Consider the following 22,755-nt stretch of genomic DNA (forward strand, 5'->3'; position numbering starts at 1 on the left):
TCACAACATCAGCACTGCTGACATTTGGCGCTGATAATCCTCTGGGGTGAGGCCATCCTGGGCACCACACGGTGTGAAGCAGCATCTCTGGCCTCCATTCTTCAGACACCAAGAGCAACACCTCCACCCCTTGTGGTGACAACTAAAAAATGTCTCCAGACATCAACATGTGTTCCTTTGGAGCAGAACCACCCCGTCCTGTGAGAGGCACGGATATGGTGGTTACAATGGATACATCAACAAAAATTTAAATGTTTGGCTGGGTGCAGTGGCTCAGGCCTGTAATCCCAGCACTTTGGGAGGCCGAGGCAGGTGAATCACTTGAAGCCAGGAGTTCGAGACCAGCCTGGCCAACATGGTGAAACCCATCTCTATTAAAAATACACACACACTGCCGGGTGCGGTGGCTCACGCCTGTAATCCCAGCATGTTGGGAGGCCAAGGAGGGTGGATCACGAGGTCAGGAGATCAAGACCATCCTGGCTAACACAGTGAAACCCCGTCTCTACTAAAAATACAAAAAATTAGCCGGGTGTTGTGGCGGGCGCCTGTAGTCCCAGCTACTCGGGAGGCTGAGGCAGGAGAATGGCGTGAACCTGGAAGGCGGAGCTTACAGTGAGCCGAGATCGCGCCACTGCACTTCAGCCTGGGCGACAGAGAGAGACTCCATCTCAAAAAAAAAAAAAAAAAAAAAAATACACACACACACAAAAATTAAAATATCTTCCCTCTGAGCCACACACAAAGACCTCAACCACCCCCTTCTATCTTTCCTATTTTTATTTATTTATTTATTTTGAGACAGAGTCTCGCTCTGTCACCCACGCTGGAGTGCAATGGCGCGATCTTGGCTCACTGCAACCTCTGCCTCTGGGGTTCAAGTGATTCTCCTGCCTCAGCCTCCTGAGTGGCTGGGATTACAGGTACCTGCCACCGCACCTGGCTGATTTTTGTATTTTTAGTAGCGATGGGGTTTCACCATGTTGGCCAGGCTGGTCTCAAACTCTTGACCTCGTGATCCACCGCCTCGGCCTCCCAAAGTGCTGGGATTACAGATGTGAGCCACCATACCCAGCCTGATGAAAATTTTAAAAAAGAAAATTCTTAAACCATTCTAAGTCAGGGAACTGTCTGTATACATCTTACTTATACAAAAAGGTTACATATGCACCTTACATTGTTTTTGTTTTTGTTTTGAGATGGAGTCTCACTCTGTCACCCAGACTGGAGTGCAATGGCATGATCTTGGCTCACTGCAACCTCTGCCTCCCGGGTTCAAGCGATTCTCCTGTCTCAGCCTCCCGAGAGGCTGGGATTACAAGTGTGCGCCACCACACTTGGCTAATTTTTTCTGTATTTTAGTAGAGACAGGGTTTCACCATGTTGGCCAGGCTGGTCTTGAACTCCTGACCTCAGGTGATTGGCCTGCCTCGGCCTCCCAAAGTGTTGGGTTACAGGCATGAGCCACGGCACCCAGCCTGCACCTTACATTGTAACACACATGTGCACACACCCTGGAGTCACAGCTACAGGACAATTTCAGAGTCCATGACGGCCCCACATCCCTTCCCTGGGTCACCAAGGCCTCAATATGCCCCTCCCCCCTCCCTGTGTGTGATCTCTATACAAGTCACCTGCATACCTGTAGCAGACGCTGGCATCACTGTGGGCTCCCCGCCCTCCCATTCCTCAAACTGGTTTTCCTCTAAGGTTTCCCTGCCCATCTAACCTTCTCCTGGCACTCCCTCATGGTGCATTTCTCTCACCTGCCCATCCGTCCCAGGCCACCTGCCCTCTCAGCTGGGACTCCAACTTCCCCTGATTTCTGGTCTCTTCCATCCTGCTTTTGGACTTTTCCTGGGACACTTGCATTTCTTCTTTTTCCTTTTTTTTTTTTTTTTTTTTCTTTTGAGACAGAGTTTCACTCTGTCACCCAGGCTGGAGTGTGACGCGATCTCGGCTCACTGCAGCCTCCACCTCTCAGGTTCAAGCGACTCTTCTGGCTCATCCTTCTCAGTAGCTGGAACTACAGGCATGCGCCACCATGCCTAATTTTTGTTATTTTAGTAAAGACTAGGTTTCACCATGCGTTGACCAGGCTGGTCTCGAACTGCTGGCCTCAAGTGATCTGCCCGCCTTGGCTTCCCAAAGTGCTGGGATTTGGGATTACGGGCGTGAGCCGCCGAGCCTGGCCTCCTTCTTGCTCTCCTTTCTCCTCCCAGACCTTTGCTCCCCTTTCAGTCCTGCTCCTCTCTCCCTCCCGCGCAGCCCCCACCCTGCACCCGGGCAGGTGCCACAGGGACGTGCAAGGCAGCTACCACCCTGCACACGCCCGAGTCCCAAACCACTCAGACCCTGTTTGTAAAAATCGGCGTGCTCCTTTATTTGTTCAGAAGAGCAGCCAGCATCACCCTCGCCACTCAAACCTGGCACATACGCTTCGGAGACAATGGCCTCGGGACCCTCATGCTGCTGGGCCCAGGAGAGACAGTTCTGAGGCAGAAACTCGGCGTCCAAGGGGGGCCGCGGGTCAGGCACTGCGGTGAAGGGAACGCCGGGGAGTCCGGCCCCACCTTGCAGCTGGGGACACGGGGGCACAAACAGAGGGGGCAGGCTAGTGTCCCGCTGCCCCAGGACCAGACCTCAGGGCCCCAGGAGGGTCTGCAGGCAGCTAGGAGCCTGCCAAGTGCTGGTGGAAGTAGAGGCCGAAAAGGCTGGAGAGCAGCTGGCAGGCAGCCGTCCACCAGATGAGGTAGGCCAGGACGCCACGGAGGAAGAGGGGAGTAAGCAGGCCACCCAGGGCCCCGGCAATCCGCGCTGCAGTCTGCTGGACTTCATCCTCCCCAGAGCCGATGGGGGCAGCGCTGGCTGAGGATGGGTCGGGGGATACTAGAGGAGCTGGGCCCAGGCCCCAGGAATAGCCTCCTAGGAGAAGAGGAGGAAGCGAGGTATGAGTGGAAAAATGGGGGAGGGGGCGAGGGACAGGGCTGGCATGGGGAGCCAGGCCCATTCCTCCAGACACTCCCACCCCTGTCTCAGACTCCATCTCCTGCCCAGTCTCCACCCCCTCAGGCGCAGCCCCCTGTCCAAGGCAAACCCTATCCCAGGCCCCACCTCCTGCTCAGATCCTGCCTCACTACATGCCCTACCCCCTCCCCAGGCCCGGCCTCCTGCCAAGACGCAACCCCTCCCCAGGCTCCACCTCCTAAGGCAAACGCCATCCCAAACTCCACCTCCTGCTCAGACCCTGCCTCACCACAGTCCCCGCCCCCTACCCAGGCCCCGCCTCCTGCTCAGATTGCACCCATCCCCAGGCTCCACCTCCTGTCCAAGGCAAGCCCCACTCCAGGCTCCGCTTCCTGCTCAGACTCTGCCTTACCACAGTCTCCGCCCCCTGCCTAGGCCCCGCCTCTTCCCCCCCACCGCGGCCCCCGCCAGAGTCCACCTCCACCCTGTTTTATCTTCCAGCTCCGCCCCTCCTCCACTCCCACACCGCGGCATCTCACCCAGCGTCTTGAGCAGAAGTGTGCAGTTGAGGGTGAGGATGAGCGGCGTCAGGTACTGCAAGCTCACCACGGTCACATAGCAGTAGACTCGGACCACCTGTGGGCAGGTAGCAGGGGTGGCTGCAGCAGGAGGCCTTCTGGGTTTGGGACGACTCCACGCCCAAAGGACCAGGAACCCCACCCTGAGCCCCAAGTTCCCTCTGGCCTAGGTCATCGGGGCGTCCATACCCTCTGCTGGATTTCACGGGCTTCAATGCGGCCAGCCTCCCTTCGCAGCTGCTCCACCCGGGCCTTGGCCAGGCACAGGTAGGCCTGCAGGTGGGGCCGGGTCACCGCCAGCCGCAGCAGGCACAGCACCACCAGCAACCAGAGGCGCCCAGAGTCGAAGGCAGAATCGGACAGCCTGTGCGGAGAGAGCCGGGGGCAAGGGACTAAGAAGGTCGCCCCCGACCCCCCAGGATCTTCCCCAGGCTCCTCCCTGAATCTCAGAGGCTGGGGCACCCAGGGGAGCCCCAGATACCTCCTAGCCCCACCCAATACGCACAGGGAGAAACACGTCTCCCCAAAGGGCGGCTGGTGCACCCAGGGGAGCCCCAGATACCTCCTAGCCCCACCCAATACGCACAGGGAGAAACACGTCTCCCCAAAGGGCGGCTGGTGCAGGAAGTCCCGTGCAATGGGCTTTGTCCAGAGCCACAGGATGAACAGGGGAGACAGGAAGCTGGTGTGCAGGAGGAACCTGGGGGGTGAGGGCAGGAGAGAGTGAGGCCTGGGTACCCCCTCTCCTCGAGTCTCTCCCTTAAGCTCCCTAGTCCCCCCACCCACCAAGGGACCCACTTAACTGCAGCATGGGCCTGTCCTCCGACATGGTCAGTGCGTCCCGGTGGGTCTGGGCCAGCCGCAGGCCTGGGAAGGTGAGGAAGGCACCCAGCACAGAGCCCACCACTGCCAGTCCCACGCGGATAGCCAGCTTGGCCACAGGAAGCCTAGGAGAACACCAGGTCACGAGCCTGCCTGGGGGACCCTGGGAGGGTCCCAGCCTGCCCTTGCCTCCCTCCCCCATTCCCAGGACTCACGCCCAGTCCCAGCCCTGCTTCTTCAGAAGTGGCTCTAAGTTCTGGGTCATGCTGGCCAGACCTGGGGACGATAAGAAGAGGACCGAGTAGAGTGAATTCCTAGGGTCTCTAAGGCCACTCTGTTCCCTAACCCCCCATCCCTCAGGCATCTGTTTGCTCCCCAAGTAGGAATGAACAAGGGTCTGCCAGGCCCTGAGCCAGGCACAAGGACAATTTTGTGCTCTAGTTACACAGTACTTTTTACAAGAAACAAGATCAGAGTGGTGGTTCACGCCTGTAATCCCAGCACTTTGGGAGGCTGAGGCAGGCGGATCATCTGAGATCAGGAGTTTCAGACCAGCCTGGCCAACGCAGTGAAACCCCCATCTCTACTAAAAATACAAAAATTAGCCAGGTGTGGTGGCAGGTGCCTGTAATCCCAGCTACTTGAGAGGCTGAGGCAGGAGAATCGCTTGAACATGGGGAGCGGAGGCTGCGGTGAGCTGAGACTGCACCATTGCACTCCAGCCTTGGGGACAAGAGTGAAACTCAGTCTCAAAGAAAACGAAACAGAATGCACCAGGCAGACATTCCTGATTGGGCTGGGAACATTCAGGGGTATCTGTTGAGCCTGAGCTCCCTAGGTTATAGAAGGAATCTAGAGAGGGATGAAGGACTCCTGCAGGAGAAAACCAAAGTCCTCCTGGAGGAAGGAATCCTCAATTCAGGACCCAAGATTTTTCAAAAATTAAGAGCAGGGCTGGGTGCAGTGGCTTGCACCTGTAAGTCTCAACACTTTGGGAGGCCAAGGCGGGTGGATCGTTTGAGCTCACAAGTTTGAGAGCAGCCTGGGCAACATGGCAAAGCCCCCATCTCTACAAAAAATACAAAACCAGGGGTGGTGGTGCACGCCTATAGTCCCAGCTACTGTGAAGGCTGAGGTGGGAAGGATGGGTTGAGCCCAGGATGTGGAAGTTGCAGTGAGCTGAGATCATGCCACTGCACTCCAGCACAGAGCAAGACCTTGTCAAAAAAAAAAAAAAAAAAAAAAAAAAAGGAGCAAATTCATATGAGCTCACAGGCAAAATCACCAAATGCATAAGGAAACAAATTACCATAAAGGAGAGTTAACAGAAAAACAACAGTCAAGTTTAGGCCTCAAAGACTTCAGAAATTGGTGCTGTCAATTATGTGTCAAATGACTAAGGAAATGAAAGCTGTAATCACAGAACAAGTGACATGAGAATTCCTTCAGATGACTGGGTAGAGTTGCAAAGGAACCAAATTAAACTCTTCCAAAGGAAAAATGTAAGTATTGAAATAATAGGTTGTTAAACAGCACATTAGGAACAGCCAAAGGAGGAACTGATGAACTGGAAGACAGATCTGAAGAAATCACTCAGATTCCAACTCAGAAAAACAAGTAGGTGAGAAATATGAAGAGAGGCTAAGAGATAAGGAAGACAGAACAGAGAGCCCAACGCAAATCAAATCAGAGCCCCAGAGGGAGGAAAGAGAAGGAATGAAGAATAAAAGGAATTACTGGAAGAGAATGGTTGAGAAGTTTGCAGAATGAAAGACACACACAAAGTATATCAAACCATGTAAATAAAAAGAAATCCATACCTAGACATAATGGAGTGAAACTGCAGAACACCAAAAACAAAAAAATCACAAAGCAGCCAGGGAGTTAAGACAGATCACCTACAAAGGAACGACAATTAGGCTGACAGCCAATGTCAACTGCAACAACAGAAAAGGAACAAATAGAAAGCAAAAAAGTAAGATGGTAGAAACAAAGTCAAATATGTCAGTAATCACAATAAATGTAAGTAGACTAAACTTTAAAGTTAAATGACAAAGACTGTCAGACTACATTGAAAATATCCAGCTACATGTTTTTTAAAGGATGACATACCTTGACATAAAGTCACTGGAAGACTGAAAGTAAAGGGATGTTAAAAAAATACAGCAAATACTAATCAAAAGAAAGCAAGCTAGAAAGGCTATACTACTACCAGCCAAACTAGACTAAGAAGTAGTATTAGAATAGGCCAGGCGCGGTGGCTCACACCTGTAATCCCAGCACTTTGGGAGGCCAAGACAGGCAGATCACAAAGTCAGGAGTTCGAGACGAGCCTGGACAACATGGTGAAACCCTGGCTCTACTAAAAATCCAAAAAATAGCTGGGCGTGGTGGCGGGTAATACCAGCTACTTGGGAGGCTGAGGCAGGAGAATCGCTTGAACCCAGGATGCAGAGGTTGCAGTGAGCTGAGATTGCGCCACTGCACTCCAGCCTGGCCAACAAGAGCAAAACTGTCTCAAAAAAAAAAAAAAAAAAAAAAAAGTAGTATTAGAAGACAGAAGGGTTCCATACATCATGATAAAATGGCTGATTCACCAGGAAAATGTAGCAGTTCTAAATCTGTGAATAGAACTAATCTGTGAATTGTGAATAGGCTGCAAAATATATAAAGAAAACACTGACAGAATTGATAGGGAAATTGAGAGCTCTATTGTCCCAGAGGGAGATTAACTTCTGCTGACTGATAAGTCACAGACAAAAGGTTAGGCAAGATGGAGATTTGAATTTATTAAACTCGTAGAGCCAGGGAATATGTCCTTCAATTAGAACATGTGAAAAAAGGCAAAACAACAAAAACAGAATATGTCCTTCAAGAAAACAAGGAATAGTCACAAAATCTGATCACATTCCAGGCCATAGGGCAAATCTTACCAAATTTTAAAGAAATTATTTCAAATAGACCATCTGTGCAATTGAGCTAGAAATAAATATGTATTTTTTTAAAGATCTATGTTTGAAAAATTAAAAATTTTTAATAATCCATAGGTCAAAGCATAGCAAGACCCCATCTCTACAGAAATCAGAAGGGAAATGTTAAAACACCCCAAACAGAATAATAAAAAATATCAGTCAAAACTTGGGTGAACTGCCAGATGTGATGGCTCACACCTGTAATCCCAGCACTTTGAGAGGCCAAGGTGGGTGGATCACCTGAGGTTAGGAGTTTGAGACCAGCCTGGCCAACATGGTAACACCCCGTCTCTACTAAAAATACAAAAATTAGCCAGGCGTGGTGGTGTGCACCTGTAATCCCAGCTACTTAGGAGGCTGAGGCAGAAGAATCGCTTGAACCCAGGAGGCAGAGGTTGTAATGAGCTGAGATTGCACAGTTGCACTCCAGCCTGGGTGACAAGAGCAAAACTCCATCTCAAAACAAAAACAAAAACAAAAAAAAACTTAGGTGAACAAAAGTGAGACCTAGTAAAATATATATAGCATTAAATGCTATATATGCTATAAAATTAGAAAAGATTGAAAATTTATGAGCCAAGTAGCTGAGAAATTGGAAACAAGAAAAGGAGGTACGCCAGTACTGTTGTAAAATCCAGAGGTCCTAGCCACACCAAAGGGGAAGGATCAGACAGAACAAAAGAAAACCAAAAAGAATCTGCAATTCAATAAAAATATAATTCTTTAGCAAGGTTAGTCCATGGAGACACTCAAATTTGACCCCTATATGATAACACAAAAATTAATGTCACTGTCCATCAGCAACAGTGAGTAGTTTAGGAGCTTATACGAAATGTAAAAGTTGAAATATTTTATTTATTGATTTTTAAGATGGAGTCTTGCTCTTGTCGCCCAGGCTAGAGTGCAATGGCATGATTTCGGCTCACTGCAACCTCCGTCTCCAGGGTTCAAGCGATTCTCCTGCCTCAGCCTCCCGAGTAGCTGGGATTACAGGTGCATGCCACCTCGCCCAGCTTTTTTTTTTTTTTTTTAGACGGAGTCTTGCTCTGTTGCCCAGGCTGGAGTGCAGTGGCGTGATCTTGGCTCACTGCAAGCTCCGCCTCCCGGCTTCATGCCATTCTCCTGCCTCAGCCTCCCGAGTAGCTGGGACTACAGGCGCCCGCCACCACGCCTGGCTAATTTTTTGTATTTTTAGTAGAGACGGGGTTTCACGGTGTTAGCCAGGATGGTCTCGATCTGCTGACCTCATGATGTGCCCGTCTCGGCCTCCCAAAGTGCTGGGATTACAGGTGTGAGCCACCGCCCCTGGCCAGTCATTCTATATTTTCTTCTAAAATATTTCAGCCAGGCGTGGTGGCAAGCTCCTGTAATCCCAGCACTTTGGGAGGCTGAGGCAGGTGGATTGCCTGAGGTCTGGAGTTCAAGACCAGCCTGGTCAACATGGTGAAACCCCATCTCTAGTAAAAAATACAAAAAGTAGGCCGGGCACGGTGGCTCGCGCCTGTAATCCCAGCACTTTGGGAGGCTGAGGCGGGTGGATTGCCTGAGGTCTGGAGTTCAAGACCAGCCTGGTCAACATGGGGAAACCCCATCTCTAGTAAAAAATACAAAAAGTAGGCCGGGCACGGTGGCTCGCGCCTGTAATCCCAGCACTTTGGGAGGCTGAGGCTGGTGGATTGCCTGAGGTCTGGAGTTCAAGACCAGCCTGGTCAACATGGTGAAACCCCATCTCTAGTAAAAAATACAAAAAGTAGGCCGGGCGCGCTGGCTCGCGCCTGTAATCCCAGCACTTTGGGAGGCTGAGGCGGGTGGATTGCCTGAGGTCTGGAGTTCAAGACCAGCCTGGTCAACATGGTGAAACCCCATCTCTAGTAAAAAAATACAAAAAGTAGGCCGGGCGCAGTGGCTCGCGCCTGTAATCCCAGCACTTTGGGAGGCTGAGGCTGGTGGATTGCCTGAGGTCTGGAGTTCAAGACCAGCCTGGTCAACATGGTGAAACCCCATCTCTAGTAAAAAATACAAAAAGTAGGCCGGGCGCGCTGGCTCGCGCCTGTAATCCCAGCACTTTGGGAGGCTGAGGCGGGTGGATTGCCTGAGGTCTGGAGTTCAAGACCAGCCTGGTCAACATGGTGAAACCCCATCTCTAGTAAAAAATACTAGAGATCGCCCACTGCACTCCAGCCTGGGGGACAGAGCGAGACTCTGTCTGAAAAAAAAAAAAAAAACCAAAAAAAAACAAAGACAATGTAGAATGACTTTCTGATTTTAGGGAAGGATATTTTTCAAGACAAATATCAACTAAAATAATCAACTTCCATTCATCAAGACACTAGAGGTGACACTTACAACTACATTTGACGACTCAGCAAAGAAAGTGTGATGCATGTATGCAGACGGAAAATAATGCAAATAGTGGGCAAATGAAAACAAAAGAAGTATTGGCAATGAAGTGGATAAATTTGGAACACTTGTGCACTGCTGCTGGGAATATAAAATATAAAATGGGCTGGGCACAGTGGTGCACGCCTGTAATCCCAGCACTTTGGAAGTCCAAGGCTGGCGATTGCTTGAGTTCAAGAGTTCAAGACTAGCCTGGGCAACATGGCAAAATCTGTCTCTATTAAAAACACAAAAATTATCTGGGTGTGGCCAGACGTGGTGGCTCACACCTGTAATCTCAGCACTTTGGGAGGCCAAGATGGGCAGGATCACCTGAGGTCAGGAGTTAAAGACCTGCCTGGCCAACATGGCAAAACCCCATCTCTACTAAAAATGCAAAAATTAGCCAGGTGTGGTGGTGCACACCTGTAATCCCAGCTACTTGGGAGGCTGAGGCAAGAGAATCACTTGAGCCTGGAAGATGGAGGTTGCAGTGAGCCAAGATCATGCCACTGTACTCTAGCCTAGGTGACAGAGGGAGACTGTCTCAAAAAAAAAAAATAAAAAAAATAAAAAAATAAATTAGCTGGGTGTGGTGGTGGGAGCCTGTAGTCCCAGCTACTTGGGAGCCTGAGGCATGAGAATCACTTGAATCCGGGAGGCAAAGGTTGCAGTGAGTGGAGATCACGCCACCACTGCACTCCAGCCAGGGCAACAGAGTGAAACTCTGTCTCAAAAATAAAATAAAATGGTTCAGCTGCTGTATAAAACAGTATGGCAGTTCCTCAAAAAATTAAAAGTAGAATTATCATATAATCCAGCAGTTCCACTTCTGGATATATACTCTCCAAAACTGAAAATGGGGTCTCAAAGAGACACCTGTACACTCAGGTTCACAGCGGTATTAGTCAAAAAGCCAAAAGTTGGGAACAACCCAAGCATTCATCTGTCGATGAATAAACAAAATGTGTTCTACCCAGACAATGAAATAGTGTTCAGTCTTTTTTTTTTTTTTGAGATGGAGTCTTGCTCTTTCACCCAGGCCAGAGTGCAGTGGTGCTATCTAAGCTCACTGCAAGCGCCGCCTCCTGGGTTCACACCATTCTCCTCCCTCAGCCTCCCGAGTATCTGGGACTACAGGCACCCGCCACCACACCCGGCTAATTTTTTGTATTTTTTTTAGTAGAGACGGAGTTTCACCGTGTTAGCCAGGATGGTCTCCATCTCCTGACCTCGTGATCCGCCCGCCTTGGCCTCCCAAAATGCTGGGATTACAGGCGCGAGCCACTGCCCCTGGCAGTGTTCAGTCTTAAAAATGGAATTCTGGCTGGGCCCAGTGGCTCACGCCTGTCATCCCAGCACTTTGAGAGGCGGAGGTGAGAGGACTGCTCGAGGCCAGGAGTTTGAGACCAGCCTGAGAAGCATAGCAAGACCCCATCTCTACAGAAAAAAAAAAAAAATTAAAAATTAGCCAGGTGTGGTGGCATGTGCCTGTGGTCCCAGCTACTTGGAAGGCTGAGGTGGGAGGATCACTTGAGCCCTGGAGATCAAAGCTGAGGTGAGTTGTGATTGCACCACTGCACTCCAGCCTAGGTGACAGAGTGAGATCCTGTCTCAAAAAAAGAAAAAAAAATTCTAACACCTGCTACAACATGGATATGCCTTGAGGACATTGTGCTAACTGAAATGAGCACGTCACAAAAGGACAAATACTGTATGACGCCACTTATATGAGGAACCCAGAGTGGTCACATTCACAGAGACAGGACGTAAAATGGTGGGTGTCAGGGGCTGCAGAAGGAGGAACAGGGAGTTAGTGTTTAATGGGCTGGAGTTTCAGTTTTGCAAGAGCAAAGAGTTGTGGAGATGGACGGTGGTGATGGTTGCACGACATCTAAATAGACATTTTTTTTTTTTTGAGATGGACTCTTGCTCTGTCGCCCAGGCTGGAGTGCAGTGGCGCGATCTCAGCTCACTGCAAGCTCCGCCTACCAGGTTCACGCCATTCTCCTGCCTCAGCCTCCCAAGTAGCTGGGACTATAGGCGTGCGCCACCAGCCTGGCTAATTTTTTGTATTTTTAGTAGAGACAGGGTTTCACCATGTTAGCCAGGATGGTCTCGATCTCCTGACCTTGTGATCCGCCTGCCTTGGCCTCCCAAAGTGCTGGGATTACACATGTGAGCCACCACGCCTGGCCTACATTTTTTTTTTTTTTTTTTTTTTTTGAGACGGAGTTTCACTCTTGTTGCTCAGGCTGGAGCACAATGGCTTGATCTTGGCTCACCACAACCTCCGCTTCCCGGGTTCAAGCAATTCTCCTGCCTCAGCCTTCCAAGTAGCTGGGATTACAGGCATGTGTCACCACGCCCAACTAATTTTGTATTTTTAGTAGAGACAGGGTTTCTCCATGTTGATCAGGCTGGTCTTGAACTCCCGACCTCAGGTGATCTGCTCGCCTGAGCCTCCCAAAGTGCTGGGATTACAGGCATGAGCCACCATGCTCGGCCATCTAAATATACTTAATGCCACTGAGCTGCACATTTAAAAATGGTTAAGATGGTGAATTTTATGTTTTGTCTATTTTACCACAATGAAAAAAATTCAAAGAGAAAAAAGATACAAAGATGGGCAACAATGTGAACAGGTATTTCACAAAAATTTCACAGAAGAGACATGAATCATGAATAAACAGGAAAAGGTGCTCAACTTCCCTGGTAATCAGAGAAATGCATGTTAAGGCCACAGAGGGCATCATTCCATGTGACGAGGGCTAGGTTGGCAAAAATCAAGCCCTATCCACAGATCTTGATTCATTTAAACCTTACTGCCGCCCCCTTGGGAGATTGGTGCAGTCACTACCCCACCTACTTATTATTTGAGGGGTAGGTTTGCAGGTACTCATATGATTATTTTGCTTTATAATTGACATACACATCTTCTTTGTATATATCAAACATATATAATTTTAAAAACTGAAAGGCAGGGAGAATTGGAGAAGGTAAAACTCAAGCAGTCAGCAGGGTCATGTGGGCCATGGTGAGGACTATGGTCTTTCTCCTAAGACCCGGGGAGTGTGGTGCCAGGCAGAGAAGTGATGAGGTCCAAATTATATGTTAAAAGGATCATTTAAGAGGCCAGGCACGGTGGCTCACACCTGTAATAACAACAATTTGGGAGGCTGAGGTGGACAGATCGCTTGAGCTCAGGAGTGTGAGACCAGCCTGGGCAACATAGTGAGACCCTGTTTCAATATAAATAAATAAATAAATAAATAATTTTTTTAAAAAATGAAAAAAGAGGCCACACACAGTGGCTCATAACTGTAATCCCAGCACTTGGGGAGGCTGAGGTGGGTGGATCACCTGAGGTCAGGAGTTTGAGACCAGCCTGGCCAACATGGTGAAACCCCATCTTTACTATAAATACAAAAATTAGCCAGGCGTGGTAGTGCACACCCATAATCCCAGCTTGGGAGACTGAGGCAGGAGAATCACTTGAATGCAGGAGGCAGAGGTTGCAGTGAGCCTAGATCGTGCCACTGAACTCCTGCCTGGGTGACAAAAGTGAAACTCCATCTCAAAAAAAAAGAAAAAAAAAGAGCTATAGCCATGAGTGTCCATCAGAGACAGTGAGAGAGGGAATGTCCTGTCTTCCCCAAAGCCCAACGAGGTTCATGAGCTGAGATGGTCACTAATGGGGACTGCCTTCACCCCAGGAGCCCACTCCTTTGCCTACTCGTACTGGACACGGAGCCAGTTAAACCATCTTGGTCAGATTACATGAGGGAGTGACAGCTGCGGTGGCCCCACGTTGGGGGCTGCACTTACCAGGCTCCAGGCCCAGCTCGAGGGTCTCCTCCCGCACCACTTGCACCAGCATGGCCAGCAGCAGGAAGAGGAAGGCAAAGGTGAGGCAGACAGAGCGCTCACCCCCCTCCTCGGCGCTGAAGTACAGCCGTGTCACTGTCAGGAACATCTTGCTGGAGGCTGGAGCTAAGGAGGCCTCAGGTGCCACTGCCCCACTCTGCCCATTTCACCACACCCCGTCTGGGACCCCACAACTCCAGGGAACAAGCACTGCTGCACAAATAGGCCTTGGGGATGACCTAGAGGAGTTCGGTTTTGGGGTGCTGGATCTCAGATCAGGATGTGGGCTGGGGGTTCCTGTTGAGTGGGAGATGGCCTCATCAGGCCACCATGTCTGTACAGCCTCCCGCCCTGGGTGACCCTGCCTCTTTCACCCACCTCACCTACTTCACATCCCTTGGAAAAGCAATCAGATATAGAAGGGCTTCATCTCCAATCTGCCGTCAAAATGCAGCATGGGGGCCAGACACGGTGGCTCATGCCTGTAATCCCAGCACTATGGGAGGCCAAGGCAGGAGGATCACTTAAGCCCAGGAGTTCAAGACCAGCCTGGGTAACATAGTGAGACCCCCATCTCTACAAAAAATAATTAAAAATTAGCTGGGCATGGTGGTAGCCCCTGTGGTCCCAGCTACTGGGGAGCCTGAGGTGGGAGGATCGCTTGAGCCCAGGAGTTTGAAGCTGCAGTGAGCCCTGATTGCACCACTGCACTCCAGCCTGCACGACAGAGGGATATCTTGTCTCAAAAAACAACAACAACAGGCCAGGCGCAGTGGCTCATGCCTGTAATCCCAGCACTTTGGGAGGCTGAGACAGGTAGGTCACCTGAGGTCAGGAGTTTGAGACCAGCCCTGACCAACATGGTGAAACCCAGTCTCTACTAAAAATACAAAAATTAGTCAGGCATGGTGGCGCATGCCTGTAATCCCAGCTACTTGGGAGGCTGAGGCAGGAGAATCACTTGAACCCAGGAGACAGAGGTTGTAGTGAGCCTAAATCATGCCACTGCACTCCAGCCTGGGCAACAAGAGTAAAACTCCATCTCAAAAAACAAAACAAAACAAAAAACAAAAAAGCATGGGAATCTGGGGAACCAGTGGATTTTGACACAGGTTTCCCACTCCAAAAGTCACAGGAGTAGCATTCTTTCTGTGCTTCCTCAGACTTGGGTCCCCAAAGTCATGTATTTGCTCTCTTTGGGAGGCCAAGGCAGGAGAATCACTTGAAGCCAGTCAGGACCAGCCTAGGCAACAAAGTAAGATCCTGTCTCAACAACAACAACAAATATATATACATGTACATACATATATATATACACACACACAATTTTTTGGGGGGATGGAGTTTCGCTCGTCACCCAGGCTGGAGTGCAATAGCGTGATCTTGGCTCACTGCAACCTCCACCTCCCGGGTTCAAGCAATTCTCCTGCCTCAGGCTCCTGAGTAGCTGGGATTACAGGTATGCACCACCACCCCCGGCTAATTTTTGTACTTTTAGTAGAGAAGGGGTTTCTCAACGTTGGTCAGGCTGGTCTTGAACTCCTGACCTCAGATGATCCACCTGCCTCGGCCTCCCAAAGTGCTGGGATTACAGGCATGAGCCACCGCGCCTGGCTAATTTTTGTATTTTTGGTAGAGACGGGGTTTCATCATGTTGGCCAGGCTGGTCTTGAACTCCAGACCTCAGGTGATCCGCCTGCCTCAGCCTCCCAAAGTGCTGGGATTACAAGCATGAGCCACCGTGCCTGGAGTATATATTTTTAAAAATTTTGCCAAGGGACCATATCTTTCTTGGCCCTGATTGTGGACTGGCCTGGTGATTTCCTTAAACAAGGAGAATATGGTAGAAAGAATAGGAGTGGGGTGGGTGACTTTGGGCAAGGCATTCCCTCCTGCCTCCTGGCATTTCTACCGCCACCAAAGGGCATGACCATGTGGAGTGGAGATGAACCGACCTGCTGAGCCCAGCCCAGTCTGTCCACCCACAGAGCCAGAGCACATAAAATGTCTGCTTCATGTCACTAAGCTTGGGGAAGTTTGTGGCACAGCAGGTGGAAACTGCCACACCAGTTTAGGGAAGCTCAGGTCCTGCTCCCACCCGCCCCACTGGCAGGGAGCAGAGAGGAAGGATACATGGAGAAGGTCACCGTGAGCAGGCACCAGAACACAGCGATGTTAGTCTCCTTGGCTGGTCCCAGCATGTAGTAGTAGGCCTCTGTGAAGAGGTACACGCCGCCCGAGTACACAGCAAAGTCCACAAACCACTGGTACTCCAGGAAGAAGCGCAGGACTGTGGGGGGCACTCTGCTCAGCCCTGGGGCCCAGCTCGCTCCCCTCCTAATAGAACATTCTTCCTTCAAATCCTCCCCACCCCCATGAGGGTGTGGAGACCTTCAGGGCTGAGGGAGTAGAGTTTAGGGATGGGACTGGGCTATTACCCAGGGCATCCATGGTCGTGAGGGGGCAGGTCTCCAGCTGGAACGGGGCATCTCGGGGCACAGACAGTGGCTTCTCCTCACTAAGGCCATTGGCCCACCTGGGAGGATGGTGACAAGCAAGAGGGACGGTGAGCATGCATTCCACTGGGGCCAGCCACCCTCAGAGCTCAGAGCAGCTGGCCTGGAGACCATCTCTTCCCACAACCTTGGCTCCTCTGCACACTGGGATATGGGGATCCCCCCAACCCACCCACAGGACTGGCTAGAGCAAACTGCCAGGAAACAGATGCTAACTTGACAGTGACCATCTCCTTGGACTAGGGTCTCCCGGTTCACCTGTGCCCAGATCAGCGCCTGGAAGTATGGGTGGGCTGGTCTTGTGTCCCTGAGCCCAGAGCCCCCTGAGCAGGGGTGAGGCCGTTCCTGGGGAGGAGCCACCCTCCCAAGGCTGGGGCTGGGGCCCAGCTTACTCACCGCTCTTTCCTGCCTCTGGGCCTCGGCTTCCCCGCCAGGGCCCGAAGCTCCTCTTCAGACGGGTGCTTGTATCGGAACAAACTGAGAGCAAGGACGGGCAGTCAGGGAAGCTCAGGCATGGGGTTGGGAGGTTGAGGCAGTGAACCCCAAATCCAGGGATTCTAGTTAGAGGGTAGCCTAGGCCAGGGGAACACTGGGAGGTAGGTGAGGGTACAGCATGGGGAAATTCTGGGGAAATCGTGAGACCAACAGATCTAGGCTGAGTGGGCTCAGGGAGCTTGGATACCCTTGAATCTGCTGGCTAACTCTCCTGGGGAAGCCAGTGTGTGCAACTTTTCTTTTTCCTTTTCTTTTTGAGACAGTCTCCCTCTGTCACCCAGACTGGAGTGCAGTGGCATGATCTTGGCTCACTGCAACCTCCACTTCCCCGGTTCAAGTGATTCTCCTGCCTCAGCCTCCCGAGGAGCTGGGACTACAGGCATGCGCCACCATGCCCAGCTAATTTTTGTATTTTTACTAGAGACAGGGTTTCACTATGTTGGCCAGGCTGGTCTCAAACTCCCAACCTCAAGTGATCCACCCGCCCCGGCCTCCCAAAGGGCTGGGATTACAGGTGTGAGCCACCTCGCCCGGCCTTTGTTTTTTGTTTTTGAGAGAAGGCCTTGGTCTGTCGCCCAGGCTGGAGTACAGTGGCACCATCTCAGCTCACTGCAGATTTGACTTTCTGGGCTCAAACGATCCTCCTGCCTCAGACTCCTGATTAGCTGGGATCACAGGCATGAGCCACCATACCTGGCTAATTTTTAAAATATTTTGTAGAGACAGGGTCTTGCCATGTTGCCCAGGCTGGTTTCAGACTCCTGGGTCAAGTGATCCTCCCACCTTGGCTTCCCCCAGTGTTGGGATTATGGGCCTGAGCTATCATCTCTGACGTGTTTTTTTTTTTGCCTTTGTTTTTGTCACATACATTTTTCTCAGGAGAGAATTCAGTTGCCACCAGATTCTCAGAAAGCATCAGAGACCCACGCAAGGACAAAAACCAGAGCGGGTGAGCTCTAGCAGACGCAGGGGTGGAAGGAAGGCTGGGTTACAGGGAGGCAGGAACAGTGAGGGACGTGGGGAGTGTGGCGATGGTTCCACCCATGTGTACACCTGTCAAAACTAGTCCAACTGTGTACTTCAAATATATACAGTTTGTGTCAGGCATGGGAACTCACGCCTGTAATCCCAGCACTTTGGGAGGCCAAAGTGGTAGGATCGCTTGAGCCTAGGAGTTTGAGACCAGCCTGGGCAACTCAGCAAGACCCCATCTCTATTAAAAATTTAAAAATTGTCTGGGCATGGTGGCACACACCTGTAGTCCCAGCTACTCCGGAGATTGAGGCAGGAGGGTCACTTGAGCCCAGGAGGTTGAGGTTGCAGTGAGCTATGATCAGGTCACTGCACTCCAGACTGGGTAACAGAGTGAGACCCTGTCTCTAAAAAGAAAAAGAAAAAACAAATATATGCAGTTTGTTGTACTTCAATTACACCTCAACAACGTTTTTCCCCCCACCACCCACCAACCAAAATCTAGGCTGTGCAATTTGTGAGGCGGGGCGTGGGGAGCCAGAAGGAGGCGTGACTCCGCGGGCCCCTCCCACCGCTGGGGCGGGGCTCACCTGCCGTTACAGAGCAGCCAGCGCGCGAAGGAGCAGTGTGGCGCCAGCCTGTGCATGAGGGTGGCAGTGAGCAGGGTCACCACCAGCTGTACTCCGAGGACCGCCTGGGGGGAGGGGACATGACTGGCAGCACCTGCCAGAGGATCACAAGCTCCCTCCCTCCCTAGGAACCCAGGCCATTTATAGAGAAGTCAGGCCGGATGGGGGAAGGGCGAGCCTCTTAGGCTCTAGCGGCTTCTTAGGGGAGAGTCCTGGGGTGAGTCTGGACTCACCTAGCATGGCCCTGCCCTCCCACGTCAGAGATCAACACCCACCCTCACCACCTAGCGGGAGTGTAGGGCAGTGGAGACCATGGGATTTGCCTCCCGCCTCCGCTATGGATTCAGGTATAATATTATTTCCCGGAGTCTCAGTTTTCTCATCTGGAAATGGGTGCTTCCTATGTAGTCTCCTGTATTCCTCACCACCACCTTCCAGCCCCTAACCACGAGCCCGCCACACTCAGTGAAAGCGGCTCCCACCGCCTTCTGCACCCCGCACTGTCACCTAGGGAGCCACTGCGTCTCAGTTGAGCTTCTAGCTTTCTCCTTCACCTGGTAGCTCCTTCCCCTAAGTGTCTCCCACCTTAAGTGATCCCTGATGGTTCCATCACCCTCCTCCCTCTCCTTCCCTTTGTAATTAACCTCCTTGAAAGGGCGTCTATGCTCCTGGCCACCTCCTGTTTTGGTGTGAAGACCTACATGTCTGAGTGGGGTGAGCTTATTTATTTTTCTTTCTTTTTTTTTTTTTTGGCAGGGGAGTGGTGGGGAGAACAGGGTCCTGCTCTGTCACCCAGGCTGGAGTGCAGTGGCACGCTGGGGTGCTCACTGCAGCCTCAACCTCCCAGGCTCAAGTGATTCTCCCACATCAGCCTCCCTACTAGCTGGGATTACAGGCACCCGCCACCATACCCAACTAATTTTTGTCTATTTTGTAGAGACAGGGTTTCTCCATGTTGCCAGGCTGGTCTTGAACTCCTAGGCTCAAGCAATCCTCCTGCCTTGGCCTCCCAAACGGTTGGGATTACAGGCGTGAGCCACTGTGTCCGGCCTATTTTTATTTTTACTTTTAGAGATGGGGTCTTGCTATGTTGTCCAGGCTGGTCTCAAACTCCTGGGCTCAAGTGATCCTCCCACCTCAACCTACCGAGTAGTTAGGACTACAGTCATGTGCCAACACACCCAGCTATGGCTTTTTTTTTTTTAATTAGGAATTTTCTCACCCAGTTCTTAATTCAGAACACATTTTCATATACTTATTTTTAAACGTTTTAGAAGAATCAGTCTGTGGTAAAGCTGGGTTTTCCTGCTTGAATGCAGTAAATACCCATTTGCTGCCAGTAATTACGTAATTATGTAAAATTATGTGCTCAGGAGAGCTGTCTACTAGTGTTCTGGTATTATCATCAAAATGAAATAAAGTTTATTTAATAGTAAAATTAATTATTAAAAATAATCCTTTAATCAGGCATAAATAAGCTAAATTTAGTCGGAAAAACCCTAATGTGATGGGTACCGGGCCTAGCATGGTAATTCAAAATGACTGCTGAGGCCAGGTGCGGTGGCTCGTGCCTGTAATCCCAGCATGTTGGGAGGCTGAGGCAGGCTGATCACTTGAGGTCAGGAGTTTGAGACGAGCCTGGCCAACATGATGAAACCTTGTCTCTACTAAAAATACAAAAATTAGCCAGACATGGTGGCGGGCACCTGTAATCCCAGCTACTTGGGAGGCTGAGGCAGCAGAATTGCTTGAACCTGGGAGGCAGCCACTGCACTCCAGCCTGGGCAACAGAGTGGGACTCTGTCTCAAAACAAAATAATAATAATAATAATAAAATAAAAATACATAAAATAACAGACTAATAGGACATTTTCTCTGTACCTGTGACTTGTAAACTGAGACCAGAAATCTTTTTTCAGTAATGAGGTTGGTGGCGGCATCTTTCTCATCACTAAGTCCTCATTGCTCGCCCTCCCCGGGACCCTAGTGCAGACTGGCTGGCTGGCACTTAGGGACCATGAGTGCCAGCCCATGGGCCCCTGTAAGCCAGTGGGTCAGGGCTGTTGAAGCCCCACCCTTCCCCTAGGACCCCGCCCTCCCACCCCCCAGTCTGTTTTTCTCCTCTCTCTCCGACCTCTCTCCTGTGACCTGCCAGGGTTTTAACCACCCAATCAGCCAGCCCATCAAAACCTCAGCACGGTGACACCTCCAGCCCAGACCTCTCTGCTGAGCTCAACCAGTAGCCTCCTCCAGGCTCTCCTGGGAGACCCTAGCACTCACCCATCATCCCATACCCTTCCAGGTGGTTCAGGCCCTTCCCAGTCTCACAGTCAGCCCCCAACTTGGTTCTGCACCCTGCAGGCATAGCTAGAGACCATCCCTCCACCTCCCCACAGCTCAGCTCTCTCCTCAGCCCTCCCTGCACCCAACCACTGGAGTCTCAGAGGTCTTCCTGGACCTTTGGGCTCTTCATCAATCACCCCACCCCCCCCCAAAACCCTCCAAGGGAAAAGGTGGTGGAGGGGTGCATCTCTCCACCTAAGGCTCCCAGAGGTCTGTCCAGGGATGTTCTGATGGCCCTGCCCTCCACCCAGCCTCCTGTCTCAGGGTCAGGGCTCTGCAGACATCTCCAAGGATTTTCTGGAGTCTTCCATCAGCTCCTTCTTTTCCCTTCGCTGGATTTACGATTCTCGAACTCAAGAACCCTGATAAAATCAATGCAGCCTCCCTCCTCATTCCCGGGAGCCTGTGCCTTCATCTCCTACGGCGTCCTGCACCTCCGCCTGGGACGACGCCCCACTTTCAATAATTCCGGCCATCAGTGCCCTTCCTTCAGGGCCATCTCCAGCGCCCCTCCTCGGGGATGGTCCCAGGCAGAGACCCTCCAGTTCCACGTCCCTCTCTCTGCCCAGGCCGGTCCCGTCAGGGTTGTGGGAGTCCCCCATCTCCCTGCACCAGCCTGACCCCCAGGGACTGGGCTAAGTTTTAAGAACACACTCAGTGGGTTGGACCCAGAGCCGCGTGAGACCTGAAGGTTCCAACTTTCCTGTCTCCCACTCTGAGAACCTTGCCCGCCCTGAGGCCAACCAGACCTCCTGAGTCCACCTCCCACGGCCTCCCCTGCCCGTTCCACACACCCCGATATAGCAGGGACCCCCGATGGATCCTGTCGGCGCGGCCCCCACGCTCCTGCAGGACCCCCGTCCCCAGAGTGGATCCCCAACAGGACCCCACACCGCCTTAACCAGGTTCCAAATGTGCTGGGGTCCCCAGTCCCCTCTGTGGGACCACGACCCCTCAAAAGGATCCCAGACCCCTAAAAGGTCTCGAGGGCAGAATCCCCAGAACGCTTAGGGGCAGTCCCCCTGGGTACAACTCCCGCCGACTCCCTCGGAGGTCCTGTAGCGAGAGCAGGGCTCCCAGAGAGGGACACACGGCCTTCAGCGTGCCCCCGAATCCCTCAGAGCCTCCAATTCCCAAGAAGAAACCCCAATCCATTCCCTCAGTGTCTCCCTGGACCCCTTCGGCTGGACCTCGGCCCTGCAGAACCCCCCACTTCGCGGGACGCTCGCTCACCATGACGCGTGCGAGAACGCGGTGCACTCACCCACCGGCCTAGGGCTCCGGGCACTCTGCGGAAACTCGACCAATTAGAGCCCGACTCTGGTCTGACGAGCATCCCGTCCGGCCAATCAGTGTGTTTCGAGCCGGCAAATCACCAGGGACGAGGAGGCCGCTCGCGTTGCATGCCGGAAATTGTAGTTCAGATACGCTGGTTCGGATCGATCAAAGTCAAGATTGTGTCTGGGAGGCCTGCGTGGCCGACCTCTCTTAAGGCTTAGTTTTCTCTTTCCTACACTTATCTCAAAGGTTTGCAGCGAAAGCATTTATTCCCACCTAAGGGACATTTCTGAGAGTAGAACTCCCTCCCCCCATCAAAGAACATTCAATGGCTCCCACTCAGTAGACGAAGTACTTAGTACTCCTAAGTACTAAGTAGGCTAAGTACTCAGACTGAATTCAGACCCTTCTGCCTGACTTAAATCTGCTGCTAGCACTATTGTGCACCCTATAGTACAACTTGCGCCCACCATGCTCTCTCATACCTCCAGGCCTTTGTAAATATCCTACATCTTGCAATGCCTTCAAGAATGCCTCAATCTTAAAATAAAAACAAAACAAAACCAAAAAAGAATGCCTCAATCTTTTTCACCTGGCAAGTGCCTTATTCATCTCTATCAGCTAGGACTCTGGCTGTGCTCCACAAAATATCAACTAACATGGGTTCAAGCAAAAAAGGAAAGTTTTTGGCTCATGTGACAGAAAATACTAGCCGTAGTGTCAGCTTCAGGCATGGCTGGATCAAGGACCAAATGTCAGCTTCAGGGATCTGATGTTCTTTATTTCACTCCTAGGAGGAAAGGGCTTCTGGTGTTTGTGCCTCGGTTTTGCCATTTGTCTTTCTGTGGATAAGTGTGTCTGCCTGAGTGTAGACATATATTGGGTATGACTGAGTGTCTGAGCATCTTTATGGGGGTGGGTTCCTGTGTGTGGGGCT

At 51.3% G+C, this 22,755-nt stretch overlaps 1 protein-coding gene across 2 annotated transcripts; it reads right to left on the reverse strand.

Annotated features, from left to right (window-relative positions):
* Positions 1 to 2,358: 2,358 nt before the first annotated feature.
* Positions 2,359 to 21,849, reverse strand: TMEM161A (transmembrane protein 161A). 2 transcript variants are annotated; one of them, XM_004060353.2, is made up of 12 exons: positions 21,774 to 21,849; positions 18,159 to 18,262; positions 16,498 to 16,578; positions 16,024 to 16,121; positions 15,719 to 15,875; positions 13,547 to 13,698; positions 4,583 to 4,643; positions 4,349 to 4,492; positions 4,132 to 4,245; positions 3,735 to 3,909; positions 3,507 to 3,603; positions 2,359 to 2,925 (listed from the first exon to the last, which is right to left on the reverse strand). In XM_004060353.2, the coding sequence occupies exons 1-12, from the start codon at positions 21,774 to 21,776 to the stop codon at positions 2,672 to 2,674; spliced, it is 1,440 nt and encodes a 479-aa protein (XP_004060401.1). In that variant the 5' UTR covers positions 21,777 to 21,849; the 3' UTR covers positions 2,359 to 2,671. The 2 variants fall into 2 exon arrangements, with proteins under 2 accessions (XP_004060401.1, XP_018870918.1); XM_019015373.3 differs by having other exon boundaries at positions 15,719 to 15,800; positions 21,774 to 21,827.
* Positions 21,850 to 22,755: the final 906 nt, after the last annotated feature.

This window comes from Gorilla gorilla, chromosome 20, assembly GCF_029281585.2.
Source record: "Gorilla gorilla gorilla isolate KB3781 chromosome 20, NHGRI_mGorGor1-v2.1_pri, whole genome shotgun sequence".
In the NCBI taxonomy this organism is placed as follows: Eukaryota; Metazoa; Chordata; class Mammalia; order Primates; family Hominidae; genus Gorilla; species Gorilla gorilla.